This window comes from Zonotrichia albicollis, chromosome 6, assembly GCF_047830755.1.
Source record: "Zonotrichia albicollis isolate bZonAlb1 chromosome 6, bZonAlb1.hap1, whole genome shotgun sequence".
Taxonomy (NCBI): domain Eukaryota; kingdom Metazoa; phylum Chordata; class Aves; order Passeriformes; family Passerellidae; genus Zonotrichia; species Zonotrichia albicollis.
In genome coordinates this window covers 18,870,658-18,889,077 of record NC_133824.1, presented here as the reverse complement: position 1 = coordinate 18,889,077, position 18,420 = coordinate 18,870,658, and the positions used below count along the sequence as shown (strand labels likewise).

At 40.4% G+C, this 18,420-nt stretch overlaps 1 protein-coding gene across 2 annotated transcripts in view; it reads right to left on the bottom strand.

Annotated features, from left to right (window-relative positions):
• Positions 1-14,760, bottom strand: part of SNX6 (sorting nexin 6) — a 28,705-nt gene extending 13,945 nt beyond the window's left edge. The window contains exons 1-8 of one of the 2 annotated variants that reach the window (XM_005479843.4): positions 14,641-14,760; positions 14,433-14,480; positions 8,828-8,932; positions 6,968-7,078; positions 5,430-5,551; positions 3,349-3,472; positions 2,027-2,122; positions 675-780 (exon numbers count right to left, since the gene is read on the bottom strand). In XM_005479843.4, the coding sequence (XP_005479900.1) occupies positions 675-780; positions 2,027-2,122; positions 3,349-3,472; positions 5,430-5,551; positions 6,968-7,078; positions 8,828-8,932; positions 14,433-14,480; positions 14,641-14,646 (718 nt within the window). In that variant the 5' untranslated portion in view covers positions 14,647-14,760. Of the gene's footprint in view, positions 1-674; positions 781-2,026; positions 2,123-3,348; positions 3,473-5,429; positions 5,552-6,967; positions 7,079-8,827; positions 8,933-14,432; positions 14,484-14,640 lie in introns of both variants that reach the window. The other variant, XM_014268150.3, reaches the window with a different exon arrangement.
• Positions 14,761-18,420: the final 3,660 nt, after the last annotated feature.

Sequence of the window (18,420 nt, the reverse complement as noted above, 5' to 3'; positions counted from 1 at the left end):
CCTAACCCAAAGATTTTTCATTTTCTCAAATAAATGAATTGCACTTGAGAAGGCCATCTAGAGCTTTCAGAAATCACAATGGCTAGCACTCAGCTCACGAAGACAAATCAACAGGCAAGTGGTAAATCTTGTCTCAGGAAGAAAAGGGATCCTGCCAACCAGACTACTCAATGTACACATTGCTGTCTCCACTCTAAATGACTTAAAAATGGAAAGCTAGTCTAGAACCAATGGCCAAACAGGAGTTTGCTACAAGCAAAGGTAACTTTGTTAGTAAGGTAATGCAATGCTCAGTTTGCCAAAAGATTGCCCTCAATGGAATCAACCACATCCAATCCAGAACAACTGCACTAGGAGTAAAATCATCTGTACTGCCATATTACCCACCTCTACACCTAAATGACCGAGTCAGTCTTCAAAAAAATATTAATACTTAAAGTGTAATTCTTTTCAAGCAGACAGCAGGAAGAATACCAGGCTCTTCTTACTCCACCTACTCTACTGCAGCAAAGCCTAAACTCAGAAATTCAGACTGAACTTCTTTAGATAGGGAAGGCTACACTTGGAGAAATGAATTCACTTTTTATATGCAAAAAGTACACTAAAAATTACTTTTTCTCACTAACAACTTCTGTACACTTTAACCAGTACTATTTTCACCCTGAAAAACTCACTTTTATGTGATCTCGTCATTTTATCAGATTTGGCAGAGGCATCTTTGACTCGGTTGTGATATTCTACAAGGAATGTTCTCTCATGTTCAAAGAAGTCATCCACATCCTACAAAAAAAGGGAACAATTGAAAAAAAACCAGGATTTCACCCACTCGGCACAGAGCAATTGCAGAGTAAAGTTGCACATTTCACTGCTGCTGTGACAGGACATGTATCTGGCTTCATTCTCTAAAACACCATTTATATGAACTGATTTCTTCTCCACTTATATCATGACTTCAAGTTTTATTAAGAATTGAGTAAGAATTAAGAATCTGCAACAAGTATCCTAAAGGTCTATATAACTAAACATGAAGGAATAGCAAAGGATCACCAAGAGTGACAGACAAATAGAATCCATGCAATCTACTCAGAAAAAGAGGAGAAGGGATGAAAGGCACCCAGCAGCAGAGAGGCTGTGGTCTCAGACAAGATGATTTGAACTCCTAGCTCAGAACACTGATCCTAATGACAGACTTCTTTCAATTTGGTAAACAAAGGTAAATTTTAATATTGTCCGTATTATAATTTGAGATAACTGGCTTATATTTATTTTTAAAAACCCTCTAAAATAACACAGATGCTCAATAACATGGAATAGCTTTGAACAGTATCATGAAACCGGAAGTTATTTGGACTTCAGATTTTTCTCCAAGTCATAATTAATTCATGGTCACATCCACTTTCCAGCAGTTTCGGAAAAAAAAAAAATTTAACCTAGACTTTTTAACTCTTGTAAAAATTGCTACCAAATGGAAGGTCACCACTAGAAAGAAAAGAGATTAAAAATCATTCTCTGCAGAATTTCTGCTTGCTATAAAAGTATCTTGTAGCTTTTGGAAAAGTATAAATGAAATCGAATTTTCATTTTTTTTTTTTCCTCAGTTACATTCTTACATCTAGAAGATAGGAAAAATCATATAACCTCTACTGCTGCTCTTTGAAACAGCAGACAGATTCTAAAAGACTGGGAAAATTCACTCCATTAGTAACTTCTGAACAGAAGCAGTTGTCAGACCTAGTTCTTCTTTCCACTATATAAAATGGCAGGCCTGAACACAAAAAAACCCAACAATAACTGATAATCTATGTATTAAAAAGGTGATTAATTTCATAGAGTACTGAAAGGCCATAAGAAAGCTCTCAATTAATTTGTATCCAGGCCACAAGTTCTCACCCATGGTCTGCCACTAATCCTTAAGTTAGATATCACAATAAAAATCCATTTTTGTACCTATGTAAAATTCTGCTCCATTAAAAAAGGTGAAAAATGTTAATACATTTTAAATCTTGCTATGTGAAGCAGTATTCACCTTTACTCCTGAAACAATGACACCATCTGCTGATTTAACCATATTTTTGAAGAAGTCTTCAAGTTTCTCTTTCTTATTTTTTCCACGAACACTCAACTGAAAAACAAATTAATTTATGTTAATTCATATTCTGGAGGTAATACAAGCTTTAAAAAAATCAAATAGAACTACATACCCCTACTAGCTGTACTTAAAACAGTTCTACTGTTCTCTGTTTATTCTTATACTCTGCACTAATGGGGACAGGGCACCTTGCATACAGAATGAAGACTACCTCATTCACTAGATTGTTTATCACCTAAAACACCATTCTAGGGAAAAAAAAAGAAAAAAAAAAGAGATCAGCACCATTCTAGCACCTGCTGTACAGAGTGTACCTTTCAGTTACCAATAACACAATATTTCCCTTGCACAGTATAGCTGAGTTGATGTAACAATAGTTGAGTTAACAGAACCATGTTTCACTCTCTGGTGAATGACAGATCTTTGACTTCCAGAAGATCATGCTGGTTTAAGCCTCCTCACACTCTCTCTTCCCATCCATCTAACTACTCCCAGTTTAAGTAAACTGAGTGCCTGAACCTGTAAGCATTTCTACATCAAGCAACAGAGGAACCTCTGTAGCATATTTTGAATTAAATATGCACACAGTTGAGCCAGTCTGTGTAATAATTTCTTCCACTTAATGTTGATTCCTGCAATTTTAAAAAGTAACTGAAACTCTCTGCAGAATAAGAGCAAGCACTGTCTCCAACACCAAAAGGTTATGAATTCCAAAGCACTCTCCATTATCTCAATTCATTATGTTACATGTGGATAACCACACTAGTCCAATATTCAGAAAAAAATTAACCCCGTTTTCACTCACATCATTAGCATTATCAAAATATTTCATCAGAAATTCTCTCTAGTTTTGTTAGCAACAGAATTTACACCAAAGTTCCAAATCCTAAAAAATTAGTGCTCCATTTTGTTACATCGTTCTTCCCCACAGCAAATAAAATTAATTCAAAGAGTGGAAAAGTATGCTATCAAGTGAAATCACCACCAAAAGCTTATCTTTTTAATCCAAAATATACTAGATTTCCAGTAATCTTTTTGATGCTGAGTTTAAAGCACAGAGTGCATTTGGTTCCCCAGGTGGCAGAAAATGAACTCCTACAGACTAAATGAATTTCTAACTTTTACAACACAAGTATGTCTGGCATGAAGGAATTGATGTAATTTGCTCCAGGAGGTAATTCCCTCTTAATCAGTTTTCCATCCCACCATAAAAGCACATCTTGATTTCTCTTGCCAGCAATTCAGTTTTCAATACTCACATCCTGATTATATTCCAAGAATACATGGAAATTTAAGTCCTTTCTCAAAATAGGATGTGCTGCCACACGACACAAAAACACTTCATGCATTGCAACTGTCTTCTTGAATATTGCCAAATATTCACTAAAAACAAGAAATAAGACAGACATAAGAATTTCATATGAAGCAATTTAGATTGAGACAAACCTAGTGAACAGCTTTAAGAGATCCTTAGTAAGGGTACAAAATTACAAGCCAATATATTGGAGTTTATCACTCCAATGTTTGATATAGACATAAATAAATACTGCAGTGTTAATACTAGTGAGAAATTTGAAGCCCAAACACATTACAGAGAGACTTTTAACGAAGAGTCAACAAATACACTCTAATTTTTATGGTTAGCTAACAGACACTGGTTTGCTGAAAGTGTAACCTCATTTCATTGTCCTTTTCCAAGCACCCCAAAATTCAAGAAACTAAGGTACAGACTACAGTCCCTCAGCACTGTGTATTGATGTGCAAATTCCTTCCTCCCCATCTCCATCCCCTTGCCCATTTGCACCCTCCTTACTTATTTATATGTTTATGTAGTTTTGTTAGCTGTTTAGACAGTCTTTTATTTCATGTTAAAGCACCTAGTCTTTTTGAGCCAAAGCTTACATTGATGTCTCACTTCATAGTGGTTCTAAAAGTGAAATTAAGAGCTGCTTTTGGTAGGTACAACAAAAAAAACCCCATTTAACCATAACAATCACATAGTTGCCCAGTTCAGCCAACTCAACTTCAATGCAATCACTCACTTGCAATTTAATTAAGAGGAAGGCACTCTTATCAATACAAGTTTGCTAGAATTCATTGTGCTTTGCAAATTCAATGAGTAAGATGCAACTCATCTAAAAATGAGGAAAGGGCTCTTTTTCCCATTCTGAGGTCAAACAGTGAAATTATAATCAGTGCTTTTCCTTCCACTATGTGCAAGGAGGTTAAGATTTACATACCAGCAAACCAGCAGGGCCAGTGTTGGGAGATGTTTGATCTCAGTGAGAGTAGTAGTCATTCAGTGAAGACAAAAAAGGAGGATGCAGAGGATGGAGGTGGCAGTAGAAGAAACCCAAAGTTTTCTGTGTTATCCAACCCCTAACCAGACCACAAGAGAATCATGATCAGGGCCGCTGGAAAACCAGATTCTTTAAAATCTATAGTGCTCTGCTCATTTCCAGTTTTCTGCATATGAAGTGTATATCTACTCTGCTATAAATTATGTTGTACATATCACTAATACAGAGCTTTTTAAGACATTTGCTCACAGCAGCTGAAGTTCGGAGAGAAAGCAGCAGTTGTAAGAGTTCTATGTACTTTTCTTGCCAATTCAGAGCTCTTGATAGAAGCAGTCTAGAAGCAGCGTAAATATACACTTGAAAACTGAAACCAATGACAGGAAAAAGATCAAAGAAGTGAATGCATGATAAAGAAAATGGACGAAGCAAGGAGAAACTTCACTGTGTAACTCAATATGGAACAAGAAGCTTCAGAGCAGTTATTTCAATATAAATTAAATTCATAGTAAGGGAAAATAGTATTTTCAGGAAGTATATTCTCCTTGTGCAAAAATTTTTAAAAAAAGTGTCAAAAAAGGAATCTTTGTATTTCTTGGGGAACAGAAGGTTGGCATCTATGTTTACAGCACCAACCACATGCACAAATTCCTACTCCCAATCACTGCGTGTATTACCCTGAAGTGCAATTATACTTATCAAATGTGGAATACCAGAACTAAAAAAAGTAGAGGTTATCTCCACCCTTTGCAGATGTTCTGTGAAGAACAGGATCTAAGCACTTTCCTTCTTATGAAAGAATGCTCAAGAACAAGCTAATTTATTTCCTGTTTCAGAAGATCTTCCATGAAATTATTTCTACAATTTTCCTAATGGCACTGATCATGATCACTAAGAGTAACCTTGGTTATATAACAACTGGATTCTCAAGTCTGTGTTTCACAGAGAACCATTACAGTGAGATCAGAAACATGGGACAGCAAACAGCATTAAAAGTTCTGGAACATAAATAAATTAATAAAGTAGTAATCAAGTCTACATACGCTTCCAGTTCTTGTTTCATCTTGGTGAATTCTTCTTTAGTCATTGATCCTTCCCCCTCTCCAAGTTTCTGCAGTTTCTCCCTGGAGGCATCAAAGTCAGGCCTGGGTGGTGCTGGTGGAATCTGGAATTTAATCCAATTTTTTTTTAAGTTCTCATTTTCTCAGTGAAACAACACCCATTCACAGTACAGGAACTGTAGACTGCCTGCAGCTTTTTAATACATGTTTCTCTCTTTCATCATTCATTACAGCATTTCTGGATAAAGTCTCTTTTTCATGAGTTATTCGTGCTGCATTACTACACCAATTTTGGTCAAGTGTCCTTGAAGATTACTAAAGTATAAAGTAATGGCTTCAGTTTAATTACAACAGAAGCCAAATAATACTTCATTTCCCATGACAATGACTTAAAACTTGAAAAAAATATTTTTAATTGGTTTTGGTTTAGCTTATTTGGTATGGACTATTTCTCATTTAAAGAAAGAAGAAAAAAGAATTCCAGAATTGTTTTCACACCATTCATTTCTAACTCCCAAAACTTGAAACCAAGAAAATCATTCCCTATTGTTTGCAGGCACTAGCTCTTTCTTGCAGCACTGCTGACATTAAAGACATATGTGCTGAAGTAACAAAGCCCCCAGTCAACAAGGCTCAAGGTAATTTTGTAATACAGTATATTAACACTGAAAGAGAAAACATCAGAGACAAACTAAACCTGAATTGGTGCTGGGAAAGGAACACAGAACTAAATATGTTTAAATTTTAATTTACTGATATGGGCCCATTACATTAACATATTACAAAAAAAAAAAAAAGAAAAACCCATCTAGACAGTCAACTGTCTGAAACTAGTTATTGCCACACTGAAGGTCTAGTGACTTCAAATAGCTTTTCTGACTAAGAAAAGACCAGCTCAATAATGGTATGACCATCACAGATTATACTCATTATAATTTACCCAGTAATCAATTTAAAATACCTGTTTACCCTCTGAATCAGCAAACACCCCCCAAACACAAAATGAATACCAAACTTTCATACCAAGATGAAAAATATTCCCATTTGCAATTAACATATGAAAAGCAGCACCATTTTTAATATGCAGTATCATATGGTGCCTGTTTTGAGACCTCTGTTCCTGGAATGCCTGAAATTAACTTCAAACTGTAAGTTATTGTATATTGAGGTTCCCCGTGTAACTCAGTTAAACATTAGCTTGCAGAAACAATACCACCAAGTTCAACCCTCTCCCACACTTTTAACACAGTGGCATAAAAATACACTTGGAGATAAATTAACCTACTCACTTCTTAGGAGTAAAGGGCAAGAAAGTATGACAGCTACTTGTAGCTTTCTTCCAAGCTCGCTTCAACCATTAATTTTGTGTAATTGCATAAAATGACGTATTAGAGAAGCTTATCTGATTTTATAAGGAGTGAACACCTGCTGTTTCAACTGCATTTAAAAGCAGTCTCAAGTAGTTTTGATCCAGCCCACAGAAAATGGCACATATAAACCAAAAGAATACCAGTACTTACAATATAGCCAGCATAGTCCTCGTTCTCAACAAAAGAGTCATGAAGCCAAATAAACTCTTCATGTTGCCGGACAACAGAAAATTCATTTTGTTTGAAATTTGGTAAGGAACTCTAGAAGGGTAAAAGGAGGTAGAATTATGGAGGAGAAGGAGATTCGGAGGAAGAAAAGCTCAACAAAAAACAAGGTTTTTCATTACTACATGAGAAAAAACCTTGAGGGAACAACAAATGTTCATACAACAGTAACTACCCTCATCTTAATTAGTGCAGCAATCAAGTGGCATGGGTTGCCATAAGAGGTTGTGGAGTGCCTGCTCTCATCAACGCATCTAGTATGTGTTGATGAGAGCATCGTTATCAACTTAATCCTGGAGTTCCATTTAGTATCTTTACTGATGATCTGGATGACGGGACCAAGGGCCCCTCAGTCAGTTTGCAGATGACACCAAGTTGGGTGGAGGTGTTGATCTGCCAGAAGGCAGGAAGGACCTGCAGAGGGATCTGGACCAGCTGGGTCCATGGGCTGAGGCCAACTGTAGGAGGTTCAACAAGGTGAGGAGCCAGGTCCACACTTTGGTGTCACAACCCCAGACAGTGCTACAGGCTGGGGACAGAGCAGCTGGAAAGCTGCCCAGTGGAAAAGAACCTGGTCCACAGTGGCTGGACATGATCCAGCGTGTGCCCAGGTGGCCAAGAAGGCCAATGGCATCCTGACCTGTCTTGGAAATAACATGGCCAGCAGGACCAAGAAAGTGACTGTGCTGGGCACTGGTGAGGCCACACCTCAAGTGCTGTGGTCAGTCCTGGGCCCCTCCTGACAGGACAGACACTGAGGGGCTGGAGCGTGTCCAGAGAAGGGCAACAGAGCTGGTGGCAGCTCTGGAGCACAAACCTGATGAGGAGGGGCTGAGGGAGCTGGAGGTGCTCAGGCTGAAGAAAAATCAGGGGTAGAGCTTATCACTCTCTGCAAGTATCTGATATGAGGCTGTAGCCAGGTGGGGGCTGGTCTCCTCTCTCAAGTCATAGGTGAGAGGATAAGAGAAAACGGCCTCAAGCTCCACCAGGGGAAGTTTAGATTGGATATTAAAAAATATTCTTCACCAAAAGGGCTGTCAAGTTTTAGAAGGGGCTGCCCAGGGTAATAGTTGAGCAACCATCCCCGGAGGTACTTAAAAAACATGGAGATGTGGCACTTGTCCCTACATGGTTTAATGGTGGACTCAGCAGTGCTGGAATAATGGCTGGATTCAATCTTAGAGGTCTTTTCCAACCTAAGTGATTCTATGATTCTGTAATTGAAACCCAAATGGACAAATACTGAGCACTGTGCTCTTGTGCACTCTAATTTAATGGTGAGAGTGAGAGAGGAGATAGGATTAAATGATGTCCAGACATTTTATTCAACTTCAGTTATTCTGTCACTCTGCAATCAATAAATATTCAAATCTAAAAAAAAAGCCATAAATAACAGTAATTAAAAATTATCCCTGAATGTAATACAATTACAAAATAAGCTTTCAGAATCTGAAACTATAAGATCTAATCAAATTAAAAAACTATACTGAAGTATATTCATGTATATTACAGATTCTACCTGCAAACAAGCTAATTAATAGGCATGGGAATGGCATAACAACACATCAATACAAAAAAAAGTGAACATAACTTTCTTCTAAACAGTTTTTTTAATTCTTAGTTGTTTTTTTCTTATGTACTGCAGCTACACAGTCTCATAAACATGAGATAATTCTACTTTCCCATTTCCTCTGGACTGTGTTACACTTTGTTTCAACAAACAGTTTAAGAAAACTCTCTTTTGTATATAATTAAGAATTGTTGCATGTACAAAGCCAGGTTTACCTTTGTATGGACTGTGAATTTCACTTTATCCCTCTCACTCAGTGCATCTGAGATATCCACTTGCAGAGCAGCATCAGTCTGGAGATCTACATTTATTGCTCTTAGCTGCAGAAAAATATATTTAGCTTAATTTTTTTTAAATAAAAGGTAAACTATATTTCCATTATTCTTCCTTTGAAATGAACCCTGATCCTGCAATGCTGAAGACAGGTCACAAAACCCCCCAACATTAAAAGATTATTTCCAGCAGAAAAAGAAATTCCAGTAGTACTCCTTATGAACAGCCATACAAATAATAATCACCTTTACAGTATGCCTTGATAGTGCACTATTTTCATTTCTGTAGATTGTTAACTTGCTAGTAATTGAGATGCTCAGGACAAAGTACATTTCCAAATAGCAACAAGTTTGGTAAGTTTTTCTCTTTATTGTCCCCATTCCTCTGAACTGACAAGCTACTGTAAATATACTTGCAAAGGTAATTATAAAGATATTAACAATTGGAAAAGTACTTTTAAGGGGAAAAGTGGGTCTATATTTCAAAGAAGCAAAAGCAGTTAAAGATCTGATTTACTCACACTGTCTTACACTATTCTGCTCAACATATCTCATCATATAATGAAAAAGCTTAAAAGAATATCCTGAACTTCATAGAGCTAAGTCTTCTTGGAAATATTGTTTTTCTGAAGAACCCCAAAGCAAAACACTCAAACCCAAGACTTTGATGTCTTCAAAATGAGCATGAGAAATGGCAAAAGTGCAAGGAATACATGTGTTTTTTTCTACAAGACATGAAACCTGAACTTTTTCACAAAACAATTCCAGTCACATTGAAAAAGAAAAAAAGAAGAGACAATGATAAAATATAGCAAAACTGAAACATTATCTGAGCACCACAATATTTGGCAGTAACTGGACCAAAGGCTTCAGTACTTGGTGTAACCTCATCTAGAGCCCAACTGGAAATTCAAGTCCCCTCACCCTTGCACCCTTGTTGTTCTAGAGGAATTTGTCCCATGACAATTTCATCATCATGGCCAACAGACATTTGGAATGTTTTTACAAGCACTAACGCTAACCCTGAAATCTTTTCCAATCACATTGTCAAAAAATATTTCAACATCACGCTCACAAAGCATACTTTTTACTGAGACATGGTGTTTTCTCTGATGCTGCTTTTTTTCTACAAGTATCCCATTCTATAGTAAAAAAATGCATTACCAAACAGAGATTTGGACTTTTCTCCAAAATTTTCTCCAGGATTGCATTTTTAAGTCAATACTTAAGTACAAAAATGCTTTAAGTATTCTCAACACACAGTAGGGAAGTTACACATGAGCAGATTTTGAAAGTAACACTGTGAGGCACTGGAAAAGCTCTAGGACAGAAGCATCAGCTGCCACATCTTGTTTCCTACAAGTTACCTTTACATTAAATCACAGTGGTCAGATCCCAATCTAGTGCTGCTGTTAACCTCAATGCATGCACAACTCTAGCCTATGCAGCAGCAACCAGATCATGGATCTCAGAACTAGTGTGTTAAAGCAAACCAGAATTGTGCACTCCAGCGTTTTCTGCTAAGGCTAGCAAATTGTAACTGTTCAAAAGCTCTGACACACAGCTCTTCCTTACAGTGAAGTTAGAAATCATTAAAATGACTGCACAGTAACATATTCACACACGTGATTCAGGCACTGCCTTTTGTTTTGTTTTCCCAAGGTTTAGAGGGTCACTGCCTCACACAAAGGCGTATTATCATGCCATGGTTTCTTGCAGATCACTTCTCAGAGGCACAATCTCCTAGCTCCTACTGAGCTTCCAAAGTGCTTACCATCTAATTTAGGAAAGAAAAATATAATGACATACCAATGTCTCTCTTATGTCATGACACCACATTTTCCAGCATGTAAAAAGGTTTTTGTGGTTACCCTGTCTGGGGTACTGTTTGTTTTTCTCTGGTCCCCCCAGAATACATTAACAGACTGAGTACTCTCAGCAAATAATCTGGATTATTTAAATGGTATTTTTTTAATCTTTCACAGGTCACAAATATTTCTACCAAAATACTTTTGCACCTCCTTTTTCTTTTTCAAAGTGGTACTATACAAAATTCTAGAATTCAGTGTAACAGCTGATCAAGTTTGCCATTACAGCATATCCAGTGCAGTGCAGCCTGATCCTATGCACTGTTCCCAACATCATATACAAAAGTCCTATCTGTGCTGAGAAAATTAAGAACTAAATATGACAACTTCACCTATGACATACAGCTGTAAAGGACTATTTGTTTGATTTATACTGAGTTAAGTTTGTAACAGTCTTGAAGAGTTTAATCACACGTTAAGTCATGCCATGTAGTCTGACTGCCAACAGGGAATGTTTTCATCTGCAATGGTAATGAAGCATTTATGAAAGGTGTCAAAGACAATCAGAAAGTTGAAGGACTTTAAATATATTCATGTGACACAATGAATCACATAGAAATTGAATTCACAAACAACATCACCACACCACAAACTTAAACAAACTCTGCATCACTACTTCCAAAATAAAACTGTCACCAATGGATGGTTTTCTAGTGACAAAGGAATAGAAAATGAAAAAATAAAAGAAGATACAGATGAAAACTGAAATCAAAGTACCTTAGAGTAAGGAAAAAATAGAGATGGGTAATCTTGCCCCATCAAGTCTAATACATACAACAATGCAAAATAATTTTATGCATATGTTATCTACCTCCATGCTGAACAACTTGCAAAACAAAACATGATTTAATTACATTACAGTTTCCTACACTATACCAAAGCTATACCAAGAATGTCCTAGTTCTGTTCAAAGGGTCTAGGAAACAGCAGAAGCCAAAACCCAGGCCAAGGGATGTTACAGTACTAATTGAGAACGAAATGCAAGGACAGGGTTTAACATCTAAGCTCTTGCTTAAGGATCAATTATACTTCAAATGATAATGGAGGGAATCTGGTACAGACAAGGGAAACAACCAAGTGTTACATTCCTAGGTAATGTCATCCATTAACAGTAACTTCCCTGCTCTAAGTTCTTCCAAAAATGTTAAAGAGTAAAAAGGACCCTATCTTCAGCTGGCTCTTTACAGGCAAACACACAAAACAAGGGGACAAAGAATACCTTTACACAACAAAAGCTTTTGAAGTGTTTTCACAGCATTAAGCTTCCAGCAGACCTGTTCTAAAGGACAGGTCATTTCCACTGAATGAGTGTTACCTAAAGATTATACAGATATAAAATACACAAGGCAGTACTAATGGAGCAATACTACACCACTTTGTAAAGATGTATTGTTTATGTTAGAGAGAGCACAAAAATCCCAACAGCACCCAAGTTACACCAAGCAAACTCAATCCTATCCTATTTCCTAAGTGAAATTCAGAAAAGCAATTCCCACAAGTTCATTTTATGCAGACCATTTATAATAAGTTCCTTCTACAGACCACCCACTGCTACTTCCTCAAAGAGGATTCTCAGTGCTCTGTTTTACAGTTCTCCCGAAAAGGCTCCATATGGTGTAACACCATTGTCTGAGAATTACTGTTCTGTGTGGCATCAGCATAAATTCCAGCCCTCTTTCATCCCACCACCCCAAGATTAAACTTAACACAACTGGAGCCAACAGACATGTTCCTGCAGCAGTAGAAGTACAGTTGTCACAGCAATATCTGAATTCAACAGAGGCAAGAGTATTGATTTTCAAAAGTAAAAGCTCAATTACTCCAACTAGAAGTCACCATCCATGCTTTCAAGTAAAGGCTTGACCTACTCATTATTTAATTGCAGAGAAAGGCAACAAATCAGAACTAGGGAATCACTTTATGAAAAGATGGTTATTTTTACTACTTCTACTTAGAAAAAAGTACTACAGTTTTGAATATTAAAGCATAGCAAATCCATTCATGAACAGACTGCCATATTGCTTTTGATTAACTTCCTGTATCACAAACAAAATCATGCAGATAACAACCTGTGTTTTAACTCCAGGCATTTAGACAGAAGAGAAAAAATTAAACCCCCACAGTGATCGGTGATTGAAAACAAGAAACCCTTAAAAAACTAGGGAAACGAGAAGGCCACTGTTCTAGTTTAATTCCTCAGTATTGGATGAAGATGCAGGGGAGAAAAAAAAATTACTGCATTTGGCCAGCTGAGATGGCAAGTCTTACAACAATACAAACAAGACTGCTAAGAGATTTCTTAAGGTTTTCAAATTACCTTGTGAACTCTCTACGACCTGTAGCCTTAGAGGGAAAACTAATAACCAGCCAAACAAACAAGTTTCACAGGAGGTCAGACCCACATTGTTATGTTCTACCTGCACCTTCAGATACAGGCAACTTAACTGTGCACATCAAAGGCTGTTCCTAAGTACAGGGAGAACCTGTGTAAAATACCTACGTAAATAAAATTTCACAGTTATTAAGCTCTTCGATCCTTGCTCTGAAGACACTCAAAGGACAACAATGACAACCTCCTCTCTCTTTTATCCAATATTCTTAGTAAAGCAGCTGTACCCATAAAGGCAAGAGCTTTATAGTGGCCAGGATTGGGCTGATACGAGATTAGAATGCCTTTTTAAATTTCTGGCCAAAAACTGGAACATAAAATGCACTGAATTTACCATCTGACTATGGTGTGCATCATAAAACATCACACCAACACAGTGTGTCTCAGATTTTAGTATTTTTAGTAATATACTGTCACTTCAATATACTTAAACACTTCAATATAATGTCACTTCAATAACCACCAACAACCAAGGGAACTGAAGCGACCCTGAAGCTGCTCTCCTACCTTGCTCACAGTTGGTCTTTCTCAAGATACTAAGTGACAGGGATAATCAGTCTGACTAAATTATACTAGGTTAGCTGATCTGTTGCTTAAGTGAGGCAGGCAAGTTAAATAAAGATGGACACAGCGGTCAGAAGAGAAACTAAGGCCAGAAACAGAAGGGCAGAGAAAAGGGTTTTCTCAGTAAGAAACGCAATTGTGGCATCCTGTCCCAACAACAGAACTTCTCTTCAATAAAGAATTTATTATGCAGCATGTGCCTGCAGTGTAAATGTCCCATTGTTATCTATGGGAGAGCCCCGTGGGCCTGAAGGGAGACGGGAGGGCAGGAGTGCATCACCCAGGCCCTGGATCGCGGCTGGCGATGGAAGCTGGCGCTCCCCGGGGCTGGGCAGCCTGGGCAGGACCGGCCCCGCCAGGCGTGTGCAGCGGGGGCCGCAGGGAGAGAGCATCCATCTCCGGCCACAACCCCCTCCCAGCCATTCCAACCACAGCATCCAACAACAGTCCTTCCAAAACTTGGGTGACACAACAATGAAGGGCACACGCGCACAGACGCCGATATCATCGGGAGGCTGTGCCAGGAGCAGATCCCGGCAGGCGGACGGACGGACGGACGGACAGCCAGCCAGCCCGGCCGCTCGCAGCCCAGCATCCCGCCTCCGTCCGACACCCACGCGGCGGGCTGGGGCCAGCAGCGCCCGGAGGCCCCCGAAGAGGGGCCGACCCCGTTTCCCCCACGCCCAGCCCCAGGCGCCGGGTCTCGACGCCTCCCCGCGGCACTTACACCTCGGTCCTCCTCCGAGAGGAAATCTGGGCCGTCGTCCGAGCCTTCCTGCTTGGGGGCGAGGCGGCGGCGCAGGCAGGGGGCACGGAGGGGCACGGCCGGCGGCGGGGAGGGTGAGGGGAGACAAAGCGCACAGGTTAGCGAGTGCCCGGCCGCGCCGCCCGCCCTGCCCCGCCCCGGCCCGGCTCCGCGGCCGCCCCGGACCCACCATCATGGCTGCTCGCGGCGCTCTGCGCCCGCCGGAGCCGCGGCCGGGCGGGGCTGCGGCGTGCGGGGCGGGCCGGGGCGGGGCGGCGGCGGCGAGCGGCGCCTCTCGCGAGGGAGCGGCCGTGAGGGGAGGGAGAGGAGGGAAGCGAAGGGAGGGCGCCGGGCGGCGCTTCGGCGGCGGCTGCGGGCGAGGGAGGGGAGCGGGGCCGGCCGCAGCCAGGGCGGTGGTTGCTTGTGTGACGGCCGCGCGGTGTTACCGTGCGCTGCTGGGGCTGGCGGGTGCCGGGACGCGGCTGCTGAGGGCGCTGGGCGTGCCCCGAGCGGGGAGCGGCTCCGTTCGCTGGAGCGCGGCGGGAGCGGCGCGCCGGCCCCCGGGGGTGCGGGAAGCGCCGAGCCCCGCATTGCCGAACCCGCAGCTCCGGGCGCCGGCCGGGCCTCCGCGCTGCCCTGCGCCGCTCCCCGGCCGCGCACGTGTGTGCAAACCTGGGGGTGAAACTGTGCGATGACAGCGCGAGAAATTAAGAGGCTTATAATATGGCTTTGATCTTTAGGCAGTTACGTGACTTAAGATTGACAGCTGCCTGTTTCACACCATGGAGTGGAGCCTTTAAATCCTGCTTTGTCTAATGACAGTGGAAAAGGTCAGCATCCGCACACTAAAGCGGATGTAAGCTCTATGCCCTAGGCTGCATTTTTGTGTGAATCAGAGCTAGAGCGGCCAAGAAGCAGCCCCAGGGTGGGGTTTCGTGATCAGCACACTGCATCTCGGTGTTGCCGAGGGAGGCGGGCCGGTATGGACATCAGCGCTGCCGTGGGCCTGCACTCACACAGAGGAGGGCACCAGCCCGCCTGCAAATTATGACTGCAAGAAATTCGTGGTTTCCATCCTAGCTGGCTCCCTAGCCAAATCCATCGTTAGTTACAAGCACGAGTGGGGCATGAGCACCGCTTGCCACAGCAGCGCCATGTATTTAAGAGGAATTAAGCCCATCAGGAAACTGCACCTTGAGAATGGTGTTTGAGTAGCCTCAAGATAAGTGAAGATAATGCTTTCTGAATGCACACTGCTTAGAAGGCTGCTTTAGGACTCAGAAAAGGAAATTGTCTCTTGAAAATTGTTCTTAATATGGAGAAATGTACTTGAGTATGCATTTTGTAAATAATTTTAAAAGCTGATCTTTAAACAATTTTCAAGTATGCAGCCTGTTTCTCTCTTGATACAGATTGTGTGCAATATCATCCAAAATACTAACTTGCTTCTGAGGTCGAGAGAAATAAAAATATTTCATGAAGTATGGACATGTATGAAAGACCTCTGGTTAAACACCAACTTTGTCATTCTGAAGGGGTAAAGACAAAAGCGCACAGAAAACTGATTTCTAGGGGTTCACTTGTATCTGTTCACATTCTGGGTTCAGTATCATATACCATTCCATTCAGCAAACATCTATTTTTATGGAGAAAAAAAATTGGGGACAGATTGAGTTTGCTTTCTTAATATTTATTATTTACTGCTGATACAATTTATTAGAGCCAAAGAATCCAGGTCAAAAAGTTGAGGAAGTGCTTCACGTGGAACAATGACACGATTTTTTCTTACAGGGGAGAGCTAAGTGGATCAGCTGACTAGTGTGAATCTAGCAGGATGACCAAAGGTTATACAGCTTTCCAGTGTGGCTCTGGGAGCATGGGCTGGTCATGTTTTGCTTGGCACAGAGGCTCATAAGGGGCCTGGTCTGGTAAAAAGTGTCTCTGTCTGCAGAAGCATTCAAACAGGTGATCCTTAAGGTCCCTTCCAACCCAGCCTATTATATGATTCTGTGATTCTATGGTATTCCATAACAGCAGTAGTACTATGGCTCTAAAATTTGATACCAAAAGATGATACAAAAAATACAAATCTTTCATCCTGTCCTGATCAACTTATCCCAGGCCCATGTCTTGCCCCACTTTTCTCCCCATGCTCCTCCCCACTGGCAGAGCAGCGCATGCTGCCTGCTGTTCCTGCTGCAGCAGCCAGGACAGATGGTATGTGCTGTGGGGACAGCCTGGCCAGGAGGTGGGAGAAGAGCATTACCTCTTCTCACTGCTCTTCTCTCAAGACTCACTTTAATAAACCTGCTCTGCAGCTGCAGGAGCAGTTTCCTTTGACAGCTGAGCTCACCCTACCTAATGAGTTTCCATCTTGACTGTTTGCACACTTTTCTATGTCTATATAAAAATAATAATTAAAGTCAATGAACTAAATATAACACAGGAAGAATTACAAGTTGCAGCTGAGACAATCTGACAGTCCTTTGGTATGACTGCATTCCCACCCTCCTCCACACACCTGGCTGTCTACACCAACTCTGGTCTTCAAGCAGGCCCTTACTCCTGTCAACCTATCTCACCAGCAGGAAAATTACATGGGATAGAGGAGAGGGAAACTCTTTCAACAGTGAGTTCCACTGACTCTGATAAACTGTATGGATGGCCCATATAAATGCAGTTCAAAGTGTAGGGGCTTTCAAATGACATCCTGAGAACTTATTCCCTTTAGCTCCAGGACACATTTTGACTCACTCAGCTACTCATTTTTCCTCTCTTTTTTCCTCATTTTTTCTATTCAGATACCATGTTTTCTTAGTCTAATTTCAGATGCTAAACCCTTGAGGCAAAGGTCAGCATTATCTTGAGTTTACAGCGCTGTAAATACAAGGAGGATCCGCACCCGTGCTAGATGGGGGAAGGAATGCTGCCGCGCTATTGTGACCCGTAGGTCTCCCGATTTTGAAAAAACATCCCCCTGCAAAGATCCATAATGTCAGTAGATGGTGCTACATCCATATTTTTCGGAATTCTTTTCGGCCGAGGTTTGTCCAACCAGTAGCATTAGTAGCATTTCCTTTGTGTTTGAGCGTGTTATCCCTGGAAAATCAGAAGCCATACAATTTAAGAAATATTTGGCTTTCATCAGAGAATCACTGGGGAGATCTTCAGTCTTCCCACTCCACAGCATCATGTCATATAGTACTGTCCGCACTGATGACTCACCATGGAGTGATTCTATGGATGCAAGCATTTGATATAGGCAGGAACTGTAGTTCTGATATTTCATTAGCTGATATGTTTGTTTGGTTGGGGTTTTTTTAAGTGTGAGGAACTATTCTTCATGCACTTTTTTCTTTTTGAGAAGTTTCTCGACTTTCTAAATCTAATTACTCAAAATTTCATTCAAACTACCTCATGCACTACTGTTCATGTGAAGCTAAAAAGAGCCTCTTGCTGTGGTTGTAAGGACCAGCTTTCCTGTATCTCAGTAACAGATTGATTCCTCCTTTTGTTTTGAGATAAAAACACTTTATATCTTACATACTTAAATTTTCTCTACTGATACTAACTGAAACTGTATTAAGGACCCATATCATTAAAGCTTGATGGTGGTGCTTTTTTCTTGTTTTAATGACAGAGCAGATAATTACATTTTGTAAAAGATTAATCAATATTTACCTTTTATTTCTGTGGAAAACTAGACTTCTAAGTGTACCTATCTCAGAAGGCTGAATGAGAAAAAGGATACAAAACCTTATAAAATCTGTCTAAAAAGCTCAGTTAGCAATAGAGGCTTTTTACCTGTTATGGAGATAGATCACTTTATAGCAAAAAAATACTGTCAAATGGATCATATTTCCTTAGAAACACAAATAGGATGTGATATGTAGGATTAAAAGAACAGACAGGGAAAATTGTATAATATTATACAGAAGAAAGAGAAACATAGCTTAGTACTGCTCAGTAA